Genomic DNA, 16,865 nt, shown 5'->3' with positions numbered 1-16,865 from the left:
GAAGGATATCATTGCAGTACAAATAATAATGACCGCTACTGCTGCTGGATGTCAAATGTATGTTTGTAGGGCAAGGTTCAGTTGGGTCCTGTCCCCTCTAGAGTTCCTGTTACAGAAGTGGAGCCAAGCTGTTTGTGCTGGGGTACCTGCCTGGCTGCCAGTGGTTAGAGTTTTGCAAGGGGCAGTTGCCCAAGTAAGCTTAGGGATTGAGGGAGATGTGAGCCCCCCAGGAGTGAGGGGACTTTGCCTGCATTCTGGTGAGTTTAAGATTTATCTCTGAGTATTTGCAAACACTGACTGCCCTAATAGTCACAGCTGCCCCTGTGAACGAGGTCAGCATTTTTCTCTGTATTCCACGGATGAAGAAACTGAGGCACTGAGAGGTTAAGGCCCAAATTGTCAAGCTTGGGTTTAAGTTAGTCACCTAACTTGGTATTGAAGCATTAGCATCTAAGTGGCTTGATTGTCAGAGGTGCTGACCTCAATGGGCACTGCAGGGACTCAGCACGTCTGGACTTGGGTGACAAATTTTAGGCACCCAAGTGTGGAAATCCCTGTCTGTGACTTGCCCAGGCCACAAAGGGAGCTGAGATTTTTGTCCCCAGCTCTGGTGCTTTCGTAGGCTACTAGACCCCACTGCCTCTCATGCTATTCAACTGCACCTTCTTGTGGCCAAAGCTCTTGCTGGTGGCTCCGCATAGGAGCTGGCTTAGTTATAGGCAGCTGGGAGGCAGGAGTTGTCAGCAATGCTAGTGCTGTCAGTGGTAGCTGGGGTGACACTGTCCATCACAGCCGTGAACTGATTTGGGGTCTTCTCAAAACTCAAGGGACTTGTAACCGCATTTATACTGTACCCCCAAGCCCAGCCCTGGCTGGCTGTGAAGGGACTGTGGATAAACCTGTGAGCTTCTGGGGAAATCGGTGACAAACTTTCATGCTAGTGAGTAAAATCTCTTTTCTTTTTCTTTGTCCCCTGCTCCACTCTCCCGCCCCCTACCCTGGCAGGTCTCAGAGACTCTCCTACTCTCCATTGCTGCATCTTCAGGACATGGCGCTGAGCATCCCAGGAACTGTTCCTCTCTGTACCATTAGCCTTGGAATTCTACTCATGGTGTATGCTCTCCCTGCTGAAGCTGGGTAAGATGACAAGAACCTGGGGGTTTTAATAACACTGGTGACTGAGGACTCCGTGTGCTCTGCTTGGGATATTCCAGTGTAAGGTCCCCAACCCCCACTTTTCTTCATGTGGAAAATTCCAATATAACCTAGAAAAAGGCAACCCCTGAATTTTCTTGAAACCATTCCAGTATAAATCCAGAAGAGTGTCCACTTCCCTCCCCGCACCCTTGCCAAAACCTTGCTATAGGGTTCACGTGTCCCCCTCTCTAGCACCTGCTCCATTTAGTCTTCTGAAATATTTTCCAGGATGCTGATTGCACCATCCTCCATCTCATATGCAATATTTCGCTGCTGCACAAGTCTCTGTTTTCCTGTCTGCATGCAATATTCTAGCTTAACATAAAACAAGTCCCTCCCCCCCTTGGAATATTCACTCCCTTGTAGCTGCGAGTGACTGAGATTACATTAGCATTGTTCAAGCTGCTATAGCTAAGGTTATGTCAGCACTTTTATGACAAAAACCAATTTTCTAACTTGGCCCATGAGCAATTCGCTCTGGGCTAAAACTTGGCAGATTGCTTCCAGGCTATTTATTTATTTATTTATTTATTTCACAAAATTTGAAAAACGGAATTGATTCAGCTGTTCGGGCAAATTGTCCCATATTTTCTGTCTCTCCTCACCCCCCTCCTCCCCAGGCGCCCCAGGAAAGCCCAAGACCCTCTGGCTTGGGATGCTGCCCAGGAGGAGCCGAGCCCTCAGCTAAGCTCTGGAGTGGCACACGGGGGTGGGGAAGCGATTTCTAGCCTGTTCATGCCCCAAACCTGCAGGCTGCACAGCACCCCTGGGGCAGGGGCTTAGCACCCTCTTCACCCACCTCTCCCCTGCCCTGAGTCCTGCCCCCAGGGAGCGTGAGGCTGCTCTGTCCCCAGGCATCCTCCCCTGCTGAGCCATCTCTCTGACTGGGTTTGCTGAAGGCCCTGCAGTCAAGTTCCCTGGGCACTGGTGCACAATGCATCCTTAGCACTTAACCCTCTCCTGCCTGTATTGTAGCCCGGGGACAGGAGGCGGCTGGGTTATGTTGGTGGCTAACAGCAGCCTGGAGTTGTTAGCTGCTTTTCAACACTGTGCAGGCAGGAAGGGACAAGTTGCTTCCAGTGCGGGGAAGGCAGGGGATGGTGTGTGGGGGGGGAAGAGGGGGGAATTAACTCTACAAAGAAACTGGCCAGGTCATCCCTTCCTCCCCTGCAGTTGGAAGCAGCTCCCGTCCCTTCCCTTCCGCACAGTGCTGAAAGGCTGCTGCTGGCCACATTCTGGTGTGAACCATGGCAAAAATCTAGGGGGCATGTGATCCCGCATGCTCCCCATCCACATGTTGCCTTGGGAAGATGCAGCGCCAGGTACCAGGAGAGGCAGGTCCATCCTGGGGGCCCAGCCAGGCATGGAGGGCAGAGAGTGCCGGGCAGAAAGGATCGGGTTAGTCGGTCACCCCCCTGTGTGAGAGAGGTGTACGGGAGTATGTGTGTGTCACCTCTCCCTGTGAGTGTGTGCGGGGAAGCAGGGGTGTGTATGTCACCCCTCGCTGTCTGAACCCTAAAGCCTTAAAGATAAGAAGGTAAATAAAAAGAATCCAACTACACAATGTTTCTTTTTAATGGGGACTCAGTCAACTTGATGTTAATTTGAATGTTTGTACTGCATAGTTCTGACTGATTGCCATTGAACTGGCTTTAATACGAGTAATTTTACCAGGTGTCCCGTATTCAGCATAGGGAAATAAGGTCCCACTAGATTTAATGATTTTGTGTGTGTACAGAAGCATGCAGACACATTTATTCACCCTTATCACACACACACACTTGTGCACACCTGCCACATGCCTTCACTTCTGCATACTCAGTCTCCTCACACATTCTCAAGTGTACACATGCACTGATACATATTTGTTTTGCACATACTCAAGCACACCCCCATGCACACTTACACATCCATGCCCCATTCTTACAAGCGCATACCTACATGTGCACACACACTTGTGTAAACATAGAGAGAGGTGCTCGCATGCCTACATGTGCATACATGCCCTTGTGCACACACATGTATACTCTCGCTGCAGTTAAACCCGCAAGCTAAAATGGCTCCTTCTCCCTTACTGCACATGAAAATCTCCCTCTAAAAACTGCTCGACTCTTCCTGAGAGGCAATAACCCCCCTTCTCTCTAAGCTGCAAAGAAAGGCTTCGTTTTGTTCTTTGACACAGTAAATGGGCTTCGGAGCAATAGCCAGAACACTTGCTGAGTTGCTATTCCTCCAACTGCACTACCTCAGTGTTTTCATCACAGCTGTCACTGGTGTGTAGGGAGCAGTAAACTGCCAATGTGAACTTTCATTCCATCTCCATTGCCCGCCCAAGATAAACCCAGCACAAAGGTAAGGGTTTTCATTGTAAAGGAAACGCCGACAGGCCCCTGGTGATAACGGTGGCAGCAAGAGCCACTGCAATTTAGATTAAGGCAATGAAAGTGAACTACTTGTTCTTCTGTTGTCTCTAACCTGGGAATCTGGGCATTCATTTGTCATGAAGTCCTTCTATGTTGTGCTGAAAGTAGTTATTTAGATAGTAGATAGTTGTGGAGCCACATTGGAAGCCAGCCTGCGCTGTGCCTGCAAGGGGCCCTGCTTGTTAATCTTGCTATCTATAAGCAGCCTTTCTGCATTCTGGTCCTCTCTCTCTCCTTGTCTTGGGCCTCATTACAGATCCCAATTCCCCTCCAACCCACACAGACATGGCATTATCCCATGCTCTTTTGTCCCACATCATAGATCCGAATCTTCCTCCATTTCACTCTGGCCTGGCATTATCCTACGGTCTGTCACCTCTTCTTACATAGCTGCTTGTCCCTCTGATCTACCCACCATTATGCCACAAAATGGAAGAATAATAATATACAATTGGTCTTGAAAATGTTAGCCACCATTCCTCCCCTTATTATTCAGACTAGAAGTACTAAAATACATTGAGAAGATGCTGTTCTTGTATTTCCAGCAAATGATAGGTCTCTCATGAGAGCCTGTTTTCATGAGCTTACAGACCCCATCTTGTTGCTTCCTAAGCCAAGATCTCTGGCTAGTTTGGCTGAAGTTCATATAGGCCTATGGACCTCTGGGGGTGCTCCTCTGAACCTTGTGAGATTGTCCTGTCACTAACTAGCTGTGGTGGTAAGGGATTAGCTAAGCTAGTAATCATTATACCAAGCTGGTGGTGGCTTCATCCAGCATGCTTAGCAAAACTGTCAGAGAGATGAATGCACGACCCATCTGACATCCAGAGTCCAGCACAGGTATGTCGGAAGCTCCTAGCCACTGCAGCACCGCTAGCACCTTCCTAAAAGAAATACGTTGGGGAAGGAGGAAGCGAAATCGAAGTCTGCAGTTTGGGAATGTACATTCTCTCTTGTTTTCTGCTCTACAAAGGGAAGCTGCCCATTCTACAGATCAACCTTAATGCAGCAGCACCCAAGAAACAACACTTAAGTGAATGAAGAAAAATAGAAAAATTAAGAGTAAAAGAGAAAACAATCAGAAAGAGAGGGAAGGAAAGGGAGAAAACAAACTAAATGTGCAGAGTCATGGGGTAGGAATACTGCCAAAGCTGCTCTACCAGCCTCCTAATACCCATTCCAGTGGCTCCAGGGGTGCTGCTCTGCAAATGCACCTGTATAATTTACAACCCCCCACTACCAACATTGGTGTCTCTCCCATTTGCCATGTTCACTCATCTTAATCAAGCTGCTGCTCCCAAGTCATTTATTTCTCTGTTTAGCAGTAATGCATCGATTTGTCAGCGCTGGACTGCAACCCCCACCAGACGAGACTCCTGCACCACTTCTAGCAATTCATCCGCTAAACCACCAATTCATCTCTGTACCTTCCTGTGTTTTTTTATCTATCATGCTGCATGTCCAGGCTTCTTAATCTTTCCTTCTATCTCCTTGCAATTTCTTGTAGCTGAACTTGATCTTTCCTGCAATTTCTGCATTTCTCTAGCTTCTTCCGTTTGCTTTCTCCTTCACTTAGCCTATTGTCTGTCCACTTACAGTTCCTACTGATGTCTCCTTCTGGGATTCGAATGACTGGGAATGCCCTTATACACAGCATTACTACATTACACTGTCCCTTACACTGTTGGGCATCTAGTGGTTTGTGACTTGAATTTCAGAAGTTAATTGATTCCAATGAGAATTGGGGTGCTCAGCACCTCTATTCAATCCATGGGCATGATTTTCAGACTGCAACATTTGGATGCTTATCTGAATCTCTCCTGAGGTTTGCAAAATTGCATTGGAAATCTTGTGAGGTGAAGCTTGTTCATGTGTGTTGATACTTTCCTGGTTGCTCCTGGGCCAGAAAATACTGTGAAAAAAGACTTTCCATACAAATGGTATTTCAGCATTTGTGCTCTGAACAGAGCCAGGAAACATAGGCAGATGAGAATGAAATTCAATTCAAAGTGGAGAAAATTTCAACCAACTTCAGAAACAATTCACTTCTGATTTTAAGTGACAGTTCAGTGCCTCACATCCAAAGTTGTTTGCTTATCTCCAATTCTTTGCAATGGCCCCTCCTGAAGTGGAGAGCCTGTAAGCTCCTCTATCCCTGAGTTCTTCTGCATCTTTTGCTAAATGTCTCTTATTGGGAGAAACTGGGACTGGAGTAACAGTGATGTCTCCTTAGCTCCTGCTAAACCTTTCTCCATTAGGATGTTGAGTGGGAGATGCTGGAACAGGGAAAGATGATTCTCCCAATCAGGACTCCTAAACCATTCCCCACGTGACTGGTTGATGGGAGATTCTAGCACTTTAGTTGCCAGCACCCCCGTACAGCAACTTTAAATGGGTAAAGTAGTGGTGAGATCTCTGCAGTCAGCCTCTGCAGTGGCTACAAGGAAAAGAGGCTGGGACTGGAGTAGGTGTGATGTCTCTTGCAATCAGCCTCCTACACACGTTATTCTATGGACAAACATAAAACATACTGCAGCGCAAGCCTGCAGAGGCAGACCATGTCTGAATGAACATCTTTGTTTAAAACAAGAGCTCAGGGCATATCAAGAGCAGATTTCTAGTCCAATTTCCCTTTTTATCTCTCTCTTCTTTCCCCAGGCTTTCTCAGAAGCATGGTCCAGATATTGTTGATGACAGCAAGGACAATATCACCATCTTCACACGTATTCTGGACCGGCTGTTGGATGGGTATGACAATCGGCTGAGACCTGGACTTGGAGGTCAGTCTGCACTGTGAGGATTTTATTCTCCTTCACTACATAGCTTCATAAATGAGTTATAAAGTTTACTCCCAGAGTAATATCAAACATCATTCATGGCGTAAAGGGGGAATTCAGTCCTACTGTTGTTTTTTCCCTGGTTCTTTATAACCGCAACAATCTTCTGGTGGGAGAGAAACCCACCTTGCTCTCCTGAGGTGAGATAGGAAGATGATCTCTCTTTGACCTATATCCTGAGTTTCTATGATAGCTTCATCAATAGACCTGTAGATCGACCAATGTGGGCTTCTCTTCCTACACTAATGGACCCCAACGTCCTCCTAGAGAAGACCTCCTTCTCCTGTGGAGAGAATGGAATTTGGTCTTCAAGTTCATTCAGTCCTGGGCTCCTACTTCAAGGCTCTGCCAAATGAAACCCTAGAAACAAACCCAAGCCAAACCCATCACAGGCATTATTGTGATCTGCTTTCATAGAGCAGAACCCAAGTGAGCCCCAGGGACCTGCATGTCAGACTGATGTCCTTCTTTCCAATTGACTTCAGCGGGTTTTGTAAGGGAAATGCTTTCTGTATCAAAATAATTTCTTCTGTGTCTACGTCCCATTTAGAAATTACTTTGGAGATTCTTTTCACACTGGGTCTTACTCAGCTAGGCCTCTCTCACTGGGACTCAGTATGACTATGGCATGACCATGATGAGGAAGGACCACAGATGGGATGGAGAGTAGGGGGACAAGAGTTACACCAGTAAGGTGATGGGATTATTCAGTGAGGCATGGATACATGATGGGTGTTTTGGTAGGAGCAGGGTGATTTTGTTACCTTTCCTCCCCTTTGCTTTGTGTAGGCTTTGCATCCGAATTTTTTCGGAGGAATGTGACTGATGCATGGGAGATGGCTCCTCTCAAGTGGGGGTTGCCGTTGCCAGAATGTTGCTGACCACTGTTTGTTTGTGAAACCAGAGCAATGGGTTTAGGTTGAATTGCACTGTGTCTGTAGGGAACAGCTGAGAGTTCCCCCACCCCACAGTCACTGCCCCCATCCCATTCAGTACAGAGAGGAGAAGCTGGAGCCACAGAGCAGTCTTGCACTACGTTTACCAGCTGCTTCTGCTGGAATTGGAATGGCAGCGATCTCTCCCACAGCTAGTGCTTCGGAAGCTTCTTATAGTGACTCCTGAGAGAGTCTGGGACTGAAGTAATTGTGGGCTCCCCTGCAAGCCGCACTACTTTACTACTCCCAACAGCACCTCCTGCTGGGGAGGTGGAGAGTGAAGTCCCTGAGTTCCCCATACTCTATTGCTCCTATGGGAACTTCTGCTGGGAAAGCCTGGGATTAGAGCAGCTATGATCTTCCCCTGGTGGGAGGCTCTTGCTCCATTCCCTGCTGGGAGAGGCTTTCTAATCTTAACACCCAGCATTCAGCCTCCCCTCTTTGCTTCTGTCTGCCCTGCTCTTCATTTAAGACAGCCAGATTCTCCTTTTTTAACAAAGTCCTAAACTGTCACTCCCTTCTCCCCTCTCCCCCCGCCACTGCTACTGCATGCCTATACCTCTTCAAAGAAACCTCAGGCAGAGATCAGCCAAAATCCAGGTGCATGCCAGCAAGCTCTTCTGCCTTCAAAAACCTGCCTTGCTGCATGGTTCTTTCACCCAGGAGGGAAAGGGTTAAAATATCTGCATAGGCCATCCATCAGTTTTATCGCTTTTACTGCTCATCTCTCTCCCCCAGAATTAACCGCAATCCCACTGATAGCTTTGCTTCCTCAAACCTCTCTGATGGGTGGATCGATTCCAATGAACTGCATCTGAAAGGGGACTTAGGGGACATCTGTGGCTCGTTGTGAGCTCAATAGCAAACCAATCCCCAGCGCAAACTATTAACAAGAGGACTCCCATGAGCCGGTTCTGGAGAAGTTAAAACCTTCCTAGGAATGTCTCTGGAATATTGCTTAGGTCCTTCAGCAAAACAGTTAACATAATGAATTGCCTTTGCCTGAGCCAGAACAGGCACACCCTGCACAAAGCCACCCTCACCTCTGCTTTCCCTTCACGCAGGATTCGTTAATAGCTGCACTAGAGGGGAAGGGCTGGCAAAGGTAAGAAATAAGGTTCTGAGCTAGGGCTGAGCTTCCCAGTGTATGTGTCTGGATAGCCTGCCCTCTCACCTCTGAGCTAGGCTGTGGGTTCAAGCTCATTGCTGACACTGCAGTGTGGGTCTCTGGGGGATGTTGCCAGTGGCTGTTTGGAAGAGGTGATATTCAGGAGTCCTGTCTGCCAGCCTCTTGTGGCTGGAGAGGTGGACACTAATGATCCCACTGTGTGGAGGGTAGAGGGTAACCTGGGTGTCTTGGGGCACCATTCGGGTCTAATGACCAAGATTGTGTGAGGGTTCTGCTTCCCTTTAAGTCAGTCACTGCACTGCCGGTAGCTAGCATGCTGCTTTGGAAAGCACATTGGCTTATCTCAGGGATATCAATCTGCCGTCTGTGTGGACCACACCATTTACAGAGCACGCACCAACCCTCCTGACATTTTTAGGGATCCCCTCCCCCATCTGTTTGCCTTTCTCCCTCCCGCATACCTCATTCAGGAGGAGGCTTTCATCAGCTCTGCACAGTTTGCCCTGGGGTGTGTGGTTTATCCTCACACACAACACAGTGCTGAGTCTATTGTGTCCCTAGCTACCATATGCAGCAAGGCTGCAAAGGTCAAGGATAACTAGGAGAGGGTGTTGCCAATTGGTTAGCAAGTGACTGGGAGTCAGGATTTGTGGGGTTCAGTTTCCAGCCCTGCCACTGACTCCGTGTGACCTTGGGCAAATCACAACCTCTCTGCCTCAGTGTCTCCATTTTACTAACAGAGATAATGCTGCCTGTCCCACAGAGGCTTTGAGATCCCCCAAAGGAAGGTATTAAAAAGCACAAAGTATTAATTGTATGTTTCTAGTGATAATGAAATAATGACGGTTGGGCCGGGGGCAGTCTGCAGATTTCTGCCATTGAAAAGCCACACCTAAGTAATACAGACTCCCTAATAAAGGGCGAAATCCCATTACCATACTCCAGGCACAAAGATATAGCTGGGCCCAGATCTAGCAGGATTGTTCATTCACCTTCTGCTGCTGTAGACCTGAATTCAAATTTTGGCTTGAGCCACATGTGAATGAGTTTATTGGTGTCTCACTCTAAACTGGGGTATGCCACAAAAACTTAGTACAAGTGGCAATCACTCCAGGGGGTTAGAACTAGGGGTGCCGAAGGTGCTGCTGTACCCCTCTGGCTTGAAGTGGTTTCCATCATTTACAAGGTTTACAGTTTAGTTCAATGGCTCTCAGCACCCCCACTATATAAATTGTTCCAACGCCACTGCAATCACTATTTCAGGCCATGTCAGGAATAGCCGGGGGTCCTCCGGCTTGTGACTGAGGGGCATTTGCAGAGCTGTGAGCTAGCCCAGGACTGAAATAAACATGGTTGCACTGGCAAAGCTGCAAAGGGAAGATCACACAGGGCCTGCCTGAGCTTTCCCTGGTTCATGTCCGTGCTGTGACTGAAAGTGCTGAGTGGTCCCATGGATCTTTAGAAATAATAAATAATGCTCTGACATGAACCCATTATTCCCTGGAAAGCCAATACCCTAAGAGAGGCTATCTGCTGCAAAACCTCTGGGATGATAGGGCAATTAACTCTCCAGCTGCTACTGCAGCTGCTGAAGAAGAAGGACTTGAGGAACTTTTAACCCTTCCGTGGCATTTCGGCTTGATATCTTTGCCATTGCATAGATTTCCATTAAAAGAACATGAATTACAATGCAAGCAAATTCACAGGGATGGATGGAAGCTTGGGGTCACTCCATCGGTGCCATTTTTACTCCCAGGAAAGACAGGAGAGGGTAGGCATAGTACAGCTTGAATGGCCAACTTGGGTGGGAAGCAGAGCTCCAGATGGACTTAGCTGCTGACCCTACTGGTGGCTTGGTACAGCCCCAATTTCAGAACAACAAGGATATTCCTAGGGACTCAATCCTGGGAAGCAGTGACTCTGAAAAAGATTTGGGGGACGCGGTTCATAATCAGATGAACATGAGCTCTGGGTGACGCTGTGGCCAAAAGAGCAAATGCAATTCTGGGATGCATCAATGGGAATCTTGAATAGAAGTAGAGAGATTTGACCTCTATATTTGGCACTGGTGCAACCACAGTTGCAATACTGTGTCCAGTTCTGGTGCCTACAATTCAAGGAAGTTGATAAATTGGAGAGGGGTCAGAAAAGAGCCATGAAATGATTAAAGAATTAGAAAATCTGTGTTATAGTGATAGACTTAGAGAGCTCAATATGTTTAGTTTAACACAAAGAAGGTTAAGGGGGAGTTAATCACAGTACAAGTATCTACAGTGTGAACAATGGGCTCTTTAGTCTAGCAGAGGAAGGTCTCACACAATCCAATGGCTAGAAGTTGAAGCTAAACAAATTCAGATTGGAAATAAGGTGTACATTTTTGACAGTGAGTAATTAATCTTGTAACAACTCACCAAAGGTCATGGTGGTTTCTCAATCAGTGATAATTTTTAAATCAAGCTTGGATGTTTTTCTAAAAGATCTGCTCTGGGAATTATTTTGGGGCAGTTCTCTGGCCTGTGTTACATAGGCAGTGTGGCTATATGACCACAGTGACCCCTTCTGGCCTTGGAATCTATGGGGAGGGGGAGGAGGAAGGAATCCGTGGGTGGGAGGGAAGGGTTGAGTGATTCTAAATGGCTTTCCTGATGGAGAGGCACTCATATTGTAATCCCTTTTGGGGTCTCATACAGCACTGAGCACAGTGTAGATGCTGAACAAGTAATAATGGAAGGATCAATTCAAAAGTAAGAGCAATGTAGAGAAGTGAAAAGGAGGAGGATAAAAGAAGGGATGGAGAGAGTGTGAGACAAGAAAAATTAGAGAGGGTGGGAGGCGGGCAGAGATGGCACAGTCTGCTTTTAATGTCCTGTGAAATATTTACAACCTCGCGGCAAACGTTTAGAGATCCATCTGAAAACACTTAGCCAGGACAACAAGCGCTGAGCACAGCATATGAGGGTGCAAGCCACCTGCTCTCTGCTGAATGCTGCTCTGAGAGCTGGGGCTGCCCATCTTGCACGTTCTGCGGAGCCTTCCCCATGTCCTGCCAGGTGCTGAGCAATGTTTGTCAGGCTTTAGGAAGAGATTATGTAAGCAGCAGAATGTTGATGTGGCAACTTTTCCCCTCATTCTACCATTTTTATATTTATTTTCTTATCCCTTCTGTTTTTACCATCTGCTCTGGCCCACTCCAACAGCTCTCACGCCAGAGCTGTTTCTCTTGCCAGGATGCCAGAGAAGCATTGCTCTAGCAAAATGGAACTGAGGCTGATCAGAAGAGCCTGGCATTCCTGAGCCAGGCCCTGAGAATGGCACCATGGCGGGAGAAGATTAAGCACTGTTGCCGTGGGAGACAGACTCTACCAGGACGCCAGACCTCAGCCGAGTGCGGCCTGGTGTTCTCTCACAGGAGAGACTGGAGTTTGAACTGTGGTTTTGTGTGACAAGCAAAGACATGGGGCAGTGCTCGAGTGCTGACTTAGAAAGGAGTGATGCTGTGATGTGGCAATGTGCTTCCAAAACTCTTGTTCCTGTGCAGAGAGAGAGAGAAAGGGTTTAGCAGCCCCTGCTGGCTGACTTGGCAGCAGCATTTGATAAGCTCTGAGCACCTTCGTGCCTGCCTCCCTGCTGAAGGCAGGTCCAAACAGCCCTGGCAAGTCAGGGTTAGCAAATCGGACACACTGGCCTTCACAAAAGCTTTGGGGGTCACCTCAACTCTCCCGGCTGCCTAAGCTCTGGGGGCACTGAGTTTTCCCACCCAGCGGCCTCACACTGAGGAGAAAACAGAGGTGGGGGGACCTCACCCTACTCTGATTATTTTTGGTGACCCTTAAAGAAATGGAGATGTGAAAACCCTACGGTGTGTGCTGGGTGAGCTGTTCCTACAACGATCCCCCTCGGCACACAGAGCAGAACTTGGACTGTGTACCATGGAGCAGCATGGCTGCACCTTTCCCTGCTCCCCTAGGGAACAGCCCTCCACCCCCTTGGCAAATCTCCTGATCCCTCAAGGCAATCCCCATTGAGGAGAATATGGTGGGACTGCAAGAGATGCTTTTGCTGCTTATATCAGCAATGAGAGGTGTGTAATGACTGATGTAAGGCTTAGCCTCTACTACTGCCCCCTCCCAGTATCCCCTGCCTTGCCCCCTCTGCACCAATCCCATCCCCTGTCAGTGCAGAGAGGGAACAGGCTGATGCTATGGGGCAAATCTGGCACAGGCCTGAGTCCTGCTCCAAGCTCCAACTGTTTTTCAAAGGTATAGCTGCATGAACAGATTACTTTATGGGATCAGAATTTTTTAAAATAAAGACAAAACTTCAACAGATAAAATGTCTCCCCTGGGGATACACAGTGCAGCTTGGTTATTGAGTCAGAGGAGGAATGGAGTGTACCCCAAGGGAATGGAGACATCTGCCATAATGGCCAACCATGCAGAAAAAAAGCTCACGGTGATAGCGTTTTTATGGTCCGTATTACCCTTCGCTCACGGACTGCAGCTGTGGGAATTTCCTGAGCCACTCTCCCTCCTTACAACAACATGGAAGTGTAGGATATTCCTAGGCTTTTTCTTCCTCACAATCTTGAGGCCTCTTCCAACCTCCACAACAGAGAAATGTGGGGGTATGTTGATGCTTCTTCTCTTCCATCATGTCATGGAGCTTCAAGGACATCGGCAGTGGAGAGTTTTGGGCTCTACAGAGACCTTTCGTTCCCCTTCCCAGAGATCTGGGTTTTTTGGAGGCCTCTTCTTGGCCCCCTCCCTGAGGTAGCTTTTGTGTCGCACAGAACACACAGCTTGAGGTGTGATCCCAATTCATAAGGAGACTCCAGTTTGCAGGACAATCCTCCAGGAGAACAGTGGCTATGAGATCTGCTACTGTCTAGTAAGACCTAAAGATAGGCCCAAACCATAAACCTCAGATCCAGATTTCAAACTTCCAAAGGTTCGGAGGTTCTGGATTTATGGGGCCAGAACCTCGGTGTAAATCAGTGTAGTCACACCAAAGTCAATAGAGGGATGTTGATTTACACCAGCTGAGGATGATCCAACTAGCATATCTTCCGGCCCAATTTCCAGGCCTTTTCCTTTGTGCCATTTTGGTGCAGGTGAGGTGGGAGAAAAAAGAGAATCCATTACCCACACTGTCCCCAATCATGGTTTAGGGTGAGAGTAATGAGGGGGATAAGTGGGGAAAAATTTGAAGGGATTTGTGTGTCAGGGCCAAAAGCAGAGAGTGGGGACAACTGTGAGAGACTACAGAAATGAGATTCTACTGAAAATAACCTCAATGAGGTACCTCATTGAATAGTAAAATAAGCCACACCTCCACCCCTTTGCAACCAAAAGCTGTGGCATCTTCCCAGGTCTCTCCTTCCCCAGCCCTCCCCACAAAACAAAAAGCTCTGGGATCTCTTAAGGCCCTTTCCTCCCCCATCCAGAAGCTGTCCTGCCTTCTGAGGCCCCCCATCCATCCCAAATACACTGTGCTACAGTGCATGCACTACAACTCAGTGGGTGTTCTGAGGTGGTATTACAATGCAACAGGAGAGTATCCAGGGAACATTCTGAGGAGCAGAGGCTGCAGCGTATGGCTGGTGCACAGTCCAAAGGGCTTCTGAGTGCGACCTGGATATTATTTCATTTAAATTGCCTTTCGGGAACCATAGAATCATAGTAGGAAAAAGTTTTACCCCAAGAGAGAAAACGATGCAGTTTGCAGTTGTTTAAAAAATGGGTTAAAATTCTAAATTAGCAGTTTTCAAGAAAGAAAGAAAGTGCACTTTGTATCATGTTCAGCAGATAGGCCGGTATTGATTATTTTTCTCAGTTGCAGTCACATCATTGCTCACAAGACAATTTAAATTATTATCTTTTTGGAGCCTCCCACCATGTTCCTAAGGAGAGTCAGTCCAACCCTACTCCCCAGCACCTGATTAATGGAACTCTCACTGACCAACCATCCTGCCTGTCTATCCGCCTTCGTACAGTGTTTGTCACCATAGGATCTAAGCACTGTGCAAGGATTAAAAGCACAGTGAAATGCACATGGGGCAGTCGGTTATCCATCCTACATAGGTATAATCAGGGCCCATAATGTGAGCCTGATTCACACAATTGGATTAAAGCAATCCAAGGGTTGAGGCACACAGCTCCCTGTGGCTCAGTCATCATGTTGTGAGCCCACCCTCCCATGCTATGAATCCATCCAAGTTGGAGTTGCAGTGGAACAGGGGCCTCTTCTCCCACAGAGGCTGAGTTAGTGGCATGGAACCCCTTCTCCACCTCAGGAGTGGCAGCAGGGGTCTCCTACCCTCCCCCTAGAGAGGCATGAGGTAGCCATTACTTACCCCACCAGCTAGGGTATATCTGCTTGGGTTGGTGGCTGGGCCACTGGCCTCTTCTCCCGCCACACACACAAGTCTTCTGCTGGGCTGGTGTTGACAAGACCCCCCAAAAGCATGGAGCAGTTCTCCCTCTCAGAGCTATTGACTCAAGCTCTCTGCAGACTTAGGAAGACATCACTGCATTGGTTATTCTGGGGGCAGTTCCCCCAGGCACAGACCAGAGCTGTTGTTTCAGGCTGTCTGCAGACTCAGGCAGATTTCACTGCATTGGTTACAGTTGGCTCATCTTTTTTTAAATGGAAGCTCAGATTCTGTAATCATGTGACTCCAGAATCTGGGCCCTGATGCAAGGGCATATAGTGTCTGTGCTTTAATCTGGCCATGCTGAGGTCATTGGTCCTGCTGTTGGTTTAACCTTGGTTACTTTTGATCTTACCATCTCATTCCCCATCATTCTTGTTCCTTGGGAAATGCAAGAGGTATCACAGGTCTGACCATAATCATCTTTGGGAGGGAGTTCCAAAATCTTGGCTTGGAGTTGAGCCTCGTGATCCCTTGAGAAAATCGCTTTGGATGATTTTAGGATTTTGTGGAAGATCTCTGAAGGAGAGAGAGGGACTTTGAGATAACACAAGATCATCTTCTGTTACTCTGTCTGCTTCAGGCTTCTATCCATGAGGGTTATCTCTGCACAGTCCTGCCACTTTCCACATTCAACACTTTTACAACATTTTTCCTGCCCTGCCTGATGGATAACACTAAATTCCTGTAAGAAACACATTCTCTTCCTGAAGAACAGGAAGGATTTTATATTCCCAGCTTTAAAAGTAACTTTAAATAATCTGGGTAGGTATTTTGTCCCTAGTTATTTTTTTGTGCTACGTGGGGTTCTGTATTAAAGAGGAGACAAATAAAAAAGCCCAGGTCTATTGCAGTGCATTTTACATGATAGCAGCTCCTATGTTTCTCCCACACCTAAGAGCTTTAGAATATGCTGTGGACGTGAGATAAGCTACTGAATGTGCTATTGCTAAGGTCAATTCTGTCAGTGGATCTCAAAGCAGCAGAAGAGTAATGTGTGCTTGGTCATTAGGAATGTGATCCAGTACTCACAGAAGTCAAGAAAAAGACTCCCATTGATTTCATTAGGATTTGGGCTGGATATTTAGATTTAATCTGTCTGTCTGGTGTTGAACATGCTTTCATGGTCTATATGTCCTCATTCTATTATTTTTCCCAGAAGCAGCTCCATAGTCCTTTGTTCTTTAATAAGCAAAGTTCAATAAAGTTAAAGTTTTGCTTCATTGATTGGGTGTGTCCCTCACCCCCACACACAGTGCACTGTTTCTTTTTTAAAATATTCAGCTGTAGTTTGTCAGGATGTCTCAAAAACAACCAAGATACCCTTCTGCTGATAACACTTAGCACTGAAGTCATCCCATCTGTATTGCATTGACTCAAATGTTGATGCATGGAGAACCTGAGTCTTGGTGCACTCTCCACCCATGGTTGCCTTAATTCCTTTGAATCACAATGTTGCACTGGGACCTTCAATGTCAAAATGTTGGTGCATGTCAATGCATCAATTTATCCTGGTCTCCTTCAACCAAGGACATATTAGTCATTATGGCCCAGATCCTCAAAGGTATTTAGGCATCTACGTTGGGCCTGTGTGAGCATAGACAAGAAGGGGGTGGGACAGGTGAAGGCTAGTGTGGTTGATTTTTTTTTTAATGGAAGTTTTCCATTTAAAAAATGCAATGTTGTTGAAATTGAAATGTTCAATGGGAACATGTAAATGTCTATGATACTTTCAGATGGGAAAATCAATGTTTCATTTCTACTTTTATAGTAAAATATTTCATGTAATAATATAATTGATATATTTTAAATAAAATGCAAAAGTCCTAAATGGTTTCATCTTGATGATCTCAACTAAAAAATTGTTGCAATTTTCATTTCACGGGTGTTTTCAAAATTTCAGCTTTTCATTTC

The 16,865-nt window shown here is 46.9% G+C and overlaps 1 protein-coding gene across 2 annotated transcripts in view; it reads left to right on the top strand.

Moving 5' to 3' along the window:
* The window catches only part of GABRA3 (gamma-aminobutyric acid type A receptor subunit alpha3), a 156,300-nt gene that overhangs the window by 52,267 nt on the left and 87,168 nt on the right, over positions 1 to 16,865 (top strand). For both annotated transcript variants that reach the window (XM_054040638.1, XM_054040637.1), the window contains exons 2-3: positions 1,006 to 1,137; positions 6,279 to 6,400. In XM_054040638.1, the coding sequence (XP_053896613.1) occupies positions 1,049 to 1,137; positions 6,279 to 6,400 (211 nt within the window). In that variant the 5' untranslated portion in view covers positions 1,006 to 1,048. The remainder of the gene's footprint in view (positions 1 to 1,005; positions 1,138 to 6,278; positions 6,401 to 16,865) is intronic.

The sequence above is a fragment of the Malaclemys terrapin genome, chromosome 9 (assembly GCF_027887155.1).
Source record: "Malaclemys terrapin pileata isolate rMalTer1 chromosome 9, rMalTer1.hap1, whole genome shotgun sequence".
Lineage (NCBI taxonomy): Eukaryota > Metazoa > Chordata > Testudines > Emydidae > Malaclemys > Malaclemys terrapin.
The sequence above is the reverse complement of the archived record's forward strand: the minus strand, read 5'-3'. Positions and strand labels throughout refer to the sequence as shown.